This window comes from Giraffa tippelskirchi, chromosome 4 (assembly GCF_054371585.1).
Source record: "Giraffa tippelskirchi isolate mGirTip1 chromosome 4, T2T-mGirTip1v1.2.pri, whole genome shotgun sequence".
Taxonomy (NCBI): Eukaryota; Metazoa; Chordata; class Mammalia; order Artiodactyla; family Giraffidae; genus Giraffa; species Giraffa tippelskirchi.
The window spans coordinates 193,292,035-193,300,409 of NC_137278.1; the positions used below are offsets into that span (position 1 = coordinate 193,292,035).

At 37.2% G+C, this 8,375-nt stretch overlaps 1 protein-coding gene across 3 annotated transcripts in view; it reads left to right on the forward strand.

Moving 5' to 3' along the window:
- LOC145545284 (C-type lectin domain family 7 member A-like) overlaps window positions 1-7,782 on the forward strand; it is a 42,358-nt gene extending 34,576 nt beyond the window's left edge. For 2 of the 3 annotated variants that reach the window (XM_081589363.1, XM_081589362.1), the window contains 3 exons: window positions 3,499-3,578; window positions 4,485-4,591; window positions 7,072-7,782. In XM_081589363.1, coding sequence (XP_081445489.1) covers window positions 3,499-3,578; window positions 4,485-4,591; window positions 7,072-7,216 — 332 coding nt within the window. In that variant the 3' untranslated portion in view covers window positions 7,217-7,782. Of the gene's footprint in view, window positions 1-3,426; window positions 3,579-4,484; window positions 4,592-7,071 lie in introns of all 3 variants that reach the window. The other variant, XM_081589361.1, reaches the window with a different exon arrangement.
- The last annotated feature ends 593 nt before the right edge of the window (window positions 7,783-8,375 follow it).

Genomic DNA, 8,375 nt, shown 5'->3' on the forward strand with positions numbered 1-8,375 from the left:
ATCGGTTCTATTGAGATGGATGAAACTGGAGCCCATTATACAGAGTGAAGTAAGCCAGAAAGAAAAACACCAGTACAGCATACTAATGCATATATATGGAATTTGAAAGATGGTAACGATAACCCTATATGCAAGACAGAATAAGAGACACAGATGCATAGAACAGTCTTATGGACTAAGGGAGATGTTGAGGGTGGGATGTTCTGAGAGAATAGCATTGAAACATGTATATTATCATATGTGAAACAGAACACCATTCCAGGTTCGATGCATGAGACAAACGCTCAGGCGTGGGGCAATGGGATGACCCAGAGGGATGGGATGGGGAGGGAGGTGGGAGGGGGGTTCAGATGGGGAACACATGTAAACCCATGGCTGATTCATGTCAATGTATGGCAAAAACCACTACAATATTGTAAAGTAATTAGCCCCCAACTAAAATAAATAAATTTATTAAAAAAAAGAGAGAGAGATGAAGACAGAGGATGTGGTAAAAATATTAATAGATAATTTAATAAAAGAGCTTATAAGTAAAAAAAAAAAAGTGAAGTATGTTAGAGATGTTTTTCATTCAAGAAGATACAATTTCTTGCCACATGGTCTGCCTGCATCTTTGAACTGGAGATAATCAAAGTTTAGTAGTTTCTGTTTATTGTTCTGTCAGTTAACTGACTTTGCAAATAAGAAGTGAAATAATTTTTTAGTTTCTTTCAGAGTCATATCAATCAACAAAGGAAATCTTTCAGTGCACTTAATTTATATGGTATGCATAAGATATAGTATAATTGCTTAGTAGTTTCCTACTTCTTTATAAGACAGTATTTTTCACTGATCCTTAGTAAAATGATACTGTCTTATATCACTTCCCAGGTGGCTCAGTGGTAAAGAATCCGCCTGCCAATGCAGGAGATGCAGGTTCGATTGTTGGGTTGGGAAGATCTGGAGAAGGAAATGGTCAGCCATTCCAGTATTCTTGCCTGGGAAATCCCATGGACAGAGGAGCCTGGCAGGCTCCTTGGGATTGCATGGGGTTGCAAAAACAGTCAGGCAAGGTTTAAGGGACCAAATAGCAGCAACTGTCCTATATATCACTTTGCTAACTCAAGTCCCTTGAAACATATCCCAACTCCTGACTTGTTCATATGGGTAAAATTCACCTTGCAAGCAATCCCATCCTATCTCTCAAAGTCAAGGATAACCTGAAAATTCAGAGAGCTTCCCTGAAGTTTCTCCAGGCCAACAGTCAATTCAATAAGACTCTTATCTACATCCATATACTAGTTTTGATAAGCACTCTGGTGGGACTTTAACCTTCTGTCTGTTTTGCTTATCACTAGCAACTAGTTGGTACCAAACTAACAAACTACTGCACAATTGCACTCATCTCACACGCTAGTAAAGTAATGCTCAAAATTCTCCAAACCAGGCTTCAGCAATACGTGAACCGTGAACGTCCAGATGTTCAAGCTGGTTTTAGAAAAGGCAGAGGAACCAGAGATCAAATTGCCAACATCTGTTGGATCATTAAAAAAGCAAGAGAGTTCCAGAAAAACATTTATTTCTGCTTTATTGACTATGCCAAAGCTTTTGACTTTGTGGATCACAACAAATGGTGGAAAATTCTGAAAGAGATGGGAATACCAGACCACCTGACTGACCTGCCTCTTGAGAAACCTGTATGCAGGTCAGGAAGCAACAGTTAGAACTGGACATGGAACAACAGACTGGGTCCAAATAGGAAAAGGAGTACATCAAGGCTGTATATTGTCACCCTGCTTATTTAACTTATATGCAGAGTACATCATGAGAAACGCTGGGCTGGAAGAAGCACAAGCTGGAATCAAGATTGCCGGGAGAAATATCAATAACCTCAGATATGCAGATGACACCACCCTTATGGCAGAAAGTGAAGAAGAACTAAAGAGCCTCTTGATGAAAGTGAAAGAGAAGAGTGAAAAAGTTAGCTTAAAGCTCAACATTCAGAAAACTAAGATCATAGCATCTGGTCCCATCACTTCATGGCAAATAGATGGGGAAACAGCGGAAACAGTGGCTGACTTTATTTTTCTGGGCTCGAAAATCACTGCAGATGGTGATTGCAGCCATGAAATAAAAGACGCTTACTCCTTGGAAGGAAAGTTATGACCAACCTTGACAGCATATCTAAAAGCAGAGACATCATTTTGCCAACAAAGTTCTGTCTAGTCAAGGATATGGTTTTTCCAGTAGTTGTGTATGGATGTGAGAGTTGGACTGTGAAGAAAGCTGAGTGCCGAAGAGTTGATGCTTTTGAACTGTGGTGTTGGAGAAGACTCTTGAGAGTCCCTTGGACTGCAAGGAGATCCAACCAGTCCATCCTAAAGGAGATCGGTCCTGGGTGTTCATTGGAAGGACTGATGTTGAAGCTGAAACTTCCAATACTTTGGCCACCTGATACGAAGAGCTGACTCATTGGAAAAGACCCTGATGCTGGGAAAGATTGAGGGCAGGAGGCGAAGGGGACGACAGAGGATAAGATGGTTGGACGGCATCACCAACTCGATGGACATGGGTTTGAGTGAACTCTGGGAGTTGATGATGGACAGGGAGGCCTGGCGTGCTGCGGTTCATGGGATTGCAAAGAGTCGGACATGACTGAGTGACTGAACTGAACTGAACTGAGCAACTAGTTGCTTAAAATATTCTTGCTAGAATATAATTTAGTTACTTTGGTTTGGTTTTGTCTTCTACGAAAATACTTCAAAGATGCTTTTTTAGTAATTATATTTTTTGTTCTTACATTTTTCAGCTGGCAATATTTGATGGGTAGGAGAAAGGAGAAATGGATTATTTTCTTTCTTTAAACTAATAATTGCTGCTGTGGTTTACTCATTCAGTCATTTCCAGCTGTTTGTAACCCCATGGACTGTAGCCCACCAGGTTCCTCTGTCCATGGGATTTCCCAGCCAAGAATACTGGAGTGGGTTGCCATTTCCTCATCCAGGGGATCTTCTTGACACAGGGGTCGAACCTGTGTCTCATCTGTCTCCTGCATTGGCAGGCGAATTCTTTACCACTGACCCACCAGGGAAGCCCAAACTAATAATCACTGTACTTTGATGAAGCTAGAGAGTTCCTGGAGGAAAAGCATTGTTAGTATTGATACAAAAATTAAATATCAAAAGCAATACAGTTTTTACACTGTTAAATATTTCCTACTTTTGCATTCATGTCCTGGTGCCCATGTCATCTTGGAGAAAACTTTGCAGAAAAAGAAAAGTACTCTCTCCCTCTCAACAACAGATATGTTATTTTGCATATTGAGTTAGTAATGATGTCCTCAGAGATCAAGGAAAGTAATAAGACCTGTAGAACTGGGAAGGATGCCTGGAGCAAAACTTTCCAGGAAGAGAATTAGACTAACTTGAAAAAGTTTTTTTTTTAAAGAAAAGTACAGGGAAGAATACAAAAACAAATGGTCTTGCTGTGAAGAGAAATGCTACTATTTTTCTGACATAGATAAAACCTTCGAAGAGAGTCGAAAATTCTGCACCAACCAGGGCTCCCATCTGTTGAAGATAGAAGATGAGGATGAACAGGTAATGAGTTCTGAAGTTGGAAGTTTTTCCCATATTTTTTTGTATGCAAGGAGAAAATTGCTAAAAATTTTTAAAGAACATCTGAAAGTCATGTATTTGTTAAATGACAATGACTTGTCTTTTCAAGTCAAATAGAAAACTTTGTAGTAAATATAAAGAGTCCCTTGTTGGTGGGATAATGGTGACTCAGTTTTAATTTTGTCTCAGAAAAAACACTAAGTTCTGGTAACTACTCTCTGTGTCTGCTGTAGGCAGCAAACTGAAGTTTCTGAACAAGAAGGCGTTTCTCACGAAACCATCGTGGGAGTTGCCCTTTTTTCTTTCTTTTTTTTTTTTTTAATTTATTTATTTTTATTTTTTATTTTTTTTTACATTGCTCTGTTTTGAAGTTCTTTTATAATAATGGATCTTTTAATATGTTGATACTTTTGGCACACATTGGAGTGGGTAGCCTCTCCCTTCTCCAGGGGATCTTCCCAACGCAGGGATCAAACCGGCATGTCTTGTGTTTCCTTTCACCAGGGAAGCCCAAGGAATGAATAGGCAATAATAAACAATCCTAATTGAAAATGTAAAGAAAAGGTTTTAATAAAAATCAAATTATAATTGTTTGTGTTCACATTGTTTTCTTTTTATTTTGTATCGGAGTATAGCCAATTAACACACAATGTTGCGGCAGTTTCAGGTGAACAGCTAAGGGACTCCTCCATATATATACATGTATCCACTCTCCCCCAAACTTCCCTCTCATTCAGGCTACCACATAACATTGAGCAGAGTTCCATGTTCTAGGTCCTTCTTGGTTATCCATTTTAAATATGGCAGTGTGTGTTCACATTATTTTCATTTTTTATTGTTAAAAAAAAGACTAGGGATTAAATTACATGTAGGGTTCTTCCTTCGCAGGAATTTATTCAGTCTTTGGTCTCTTATTTTTATTGGATTGGATTATCTCGAAAAGGAATCGTCAGCCCCTGGGTGTGGGAAGATGGTGCTTTGCTACAATATAAACTGTAAGTATCCAAAACACTTGAGAGCTTCAGTTTACTTTTTAACTATGGAAATGAATTGCATAGATAAGTTTCATTAAGCAAGATTTTCTGACCTCAAGAGCAATTCTAAGATTAATTTTAATTTTGTAAAATATCCTTGGCATTAGAAAAAACACTGTTGACTTCCATGCTTCTGTACTTGTATTCATGTGGTTTCCTCAACCAGTAATACTTTCAGTTAAAATTTGTTTTCTCTTTGAAGTCATTCTTGATCTCCAGCTTTGAAACTGGTTCCTCTTTTATGCTCCTAAATAGCATTTTGTTTTCTTTTAGCATCTCACATCCAATCTAGAATATTCTGTCTCTCATCTTTTGTTAATCCACAGCACACAACACATAATACTTGATGGTTGCTTAACAACTTAAAAATTATCAGTATGGATATTAATGAATTTTCTAGACATAAATAGAGGGTAGCTGGAAAAGTAGGGTTTCAGTGACTAGTTGCTCTTGTTATAGTAGCTAGGTTGTTGTGACTCTGAGATCCCATAGACTGTAGCCCACCAGGCTCCTCTGTCCATGGGATTTCCCAGGCAAGAATACTGGAGTGGCTTGCCATTTCCCCCTCCAGGGGATCTACCCCATCCAGTTATCGAACCCATGTCTCCTGCATTGGCAGGCAGATTCTTTACTGCTTGACCACCAGGGAAGCCCTCAATGACTAGTTCCATGGTCTAAATCAAATATCTTCACTGTTTATCTAGATTTCTTCACTGTCTAGCAAAGCCCACTTCATATTACAAATAAGTGTACACCATTAAGAAACAATCTGAAAATGAATTGGACTGGACTCAGTGTACTACTTTTTTCCCCATTTTTCATAATGTAGTTTTCTATGATAATCTTTAAGATTAGATACATTCCCTCCCCACAGATGCTATTAATAAATAAACTAAGAAAGTCTTAACAGCTTCTAATGGTAGAGATGGGCTGAGGACTAGGTCACCTATCTCTGGATTTGGTCCTTTTTCCACTACACTAGTGGAATGCTTTAGAATGCTTTTTTATTTGCTGTAATAAAGGTTTGTTCCAAATTTGCAGTTAATCACATGAGATACACTCTTTTATATTTCTGCACATTCGCACATACTATATCCTTCATCTGGATTATCTGTAGTTCCACTCTTCATCTGGTTAGATTCTAATCATTAATTTATTTTATTTTTAGTTGCTTGGTAGCTCAGTTGGTAAAGAATCTGCCTGCAATGCAGGAGACCAGGGTTTGATCACCGGGTCAGGAAGATCCCCTGGAGAAGGAAATGGCAACCCACTTCAGTATTCTTGCCTGGAAAATCCTGTGGACAGAGGAGCCTGGCAGGCTACAGCCGATGGGGTCGGAAAAGTTGGATATGACTTAGCGACTAAACCACCACCACTATAGTTGCTTTATGATGCTGTGTTAGTTTCTACTGTACGGAGAAGTCAATCAGCTACATATATACATAAATCTCACATAAACACAAATTCCCTCCTTTTTGGATTTCTTTCCCATTTAGGTCACCAGAGAGCATTGAGTAGGGTCTCCTGTGCTATACAGGAGGTTCTTATTAGTTACCTATTTTTCACATAGTAGGAATAGTGTATATATGTCAGTCCCAACCTCCCAATTCATCCCACCCAGTCCCCTTTCCCTTTGGTGTCCATATGTTCGTTCTCTACGTCTGTGTCTCTATTTCTATCTTGTAAATAAGATGATCTTTACCAGTTTTTTCAGATTCCATATATGTGTGTTTACGTACAATATACGTGTTTTTTTCTTTCTGATTTTCTTCATTCTCTATGACATTCTCTAGGTCTATTCACGTCTCTACAAATGACCCAATTTCATTCTTTTTTATAGCTGAGTAATATTCTATGGTATAGATGTACTATATCTTGTTTATCTATTCCTCTGTTGATGGACATTTAGGTTATTTCCACATCCTGGCTATTGTAAATAATGCTAAAATGAACATTGGGTGCATGCATCTTTTTGAATTATGGTTTTCTCTGGGTCACTAATTTATGAGATAATTATATCATTTATTATTTGCGCATACATTGATTTAATCATTCATAAACCATGTATCACATTCTATGTAGGGGTTCTGCACTAAGTGGTATGTCTTCCTTAAGACTCAGCTAAAATCTTCCCACAGCAAAACTGTGTTCCCTGGCAAACTCTTTCCCCCTTGTCTGAGTTAGAAGCCACTCTTCTGTGCCAAATGAATGCATCCTTCCCTCTCTTTGTGTAAACTCCTTGAGGACAGACATAGATTTTCTCTGTATCTGTATTCCAGAATCTTGGTAATATGATAATAATTTAGAAATGTTTGTTAAGTAAATAAACAGAGAGATAGCTAAACATATAACTCCCTCCTTGTCTATAGTAGTATGTCTACTGGAAATATGATTTATGTCTGAATATTAGACTCAATTTTTCTTTTTCCCCTCTTCAACAGAAATCTGTGGAGTTCAAACATAAACAACAACTGTGCATATGTCACAGCAACCAAACTAGCTGCCACAGTGTGCACCAGGCAGTTTTTCTTTATTTGTGAGAAGAATTATACTAGTGTTGATCTCAAACTGGCAGAAGATAAATGAAGTAGTCGACATTCTGATGCATCCACCTGTTACCTGCAAGATGGAAGTAAATGTTGTGTTCCTGACACTGGTCTGTTTGTTAAGTTAATTGCATATGTAAGATAACTTGTAAATTTGATGTAGATACTTTGAATGTTGGAGCTTCATCTGCATGGGGAGGGAGTTGACAAGCACCTTCTTTGACTTGATTTGAAGTGGAATTAATTTTGATGGAAAGATGAAGATTAAATTCAGAAACTATTAGTGATCTTCTTATTCCCCTCTATTTTGGCTGGATTTTCCTGCAACATATGTTATCCCTCATACATATTGTGAAGAAATGGCCCATACACTGGGCTATTTTTTAACTGATGTTCAGGAAATCAAGATGAAACATGATATGACTATGTACCTGCATTTTTATTTTTCTGAGAAGTATATTTTACTTTCAGAGAGGACGAGTCATTTCTGCACTTTCACTTTATCACTTTTAAAATTCAAGATTTTCACAATTAATGTAAGAATTCATAGTTGAAAAATAAAAAAATATAAAAAAATAAAAGCCCATTGAATAAAAACTGATTCCATAATCCTTTCTCCTAATTCTTTTGCCTTTCCAGTTACACTGTTAACATTTTGGATTGTATCTTTCCAGACAGTTTTGGCTAGCATTTTGTTGTAGATAGTGTTACATGAAACTTTATTACATATACATCTCCGTGAATGTATTTGAATATTCTTAAAGTAGAAATAGAGAAGAGAAACTTCCATGTCAAATAGTGTGCAACTTATAAATCCTGAAGTATAGATACTTTCTACAAAAGCTGTTAATTACTACCCATGTATACAATACATGTATACCTTCCTTCAAACCCTAATATATTATATTATCAATTTTTAATAGGCGCAAATGTTCTTTTATTGTTTCAACTAATACTTCCAATATTACCTGTGAGACGGAGCATCTGTTCTGTTACTTATTCTTCAATTATTCCATGAGTGGCTATTTTATTTTCTTTATTCATTGTTTTTCTATTTGTTTGTCTTCCTTCTTTTCTTTAGTGATTATAGAAAGTACTTATGTCTTTTTGTATTTTCACTCAGTATATTTTTATTATCTTTCAACTTAGTTTTTCATGATGTTTATCATACGTGTAATATATAAGACAGTATTTTTCTT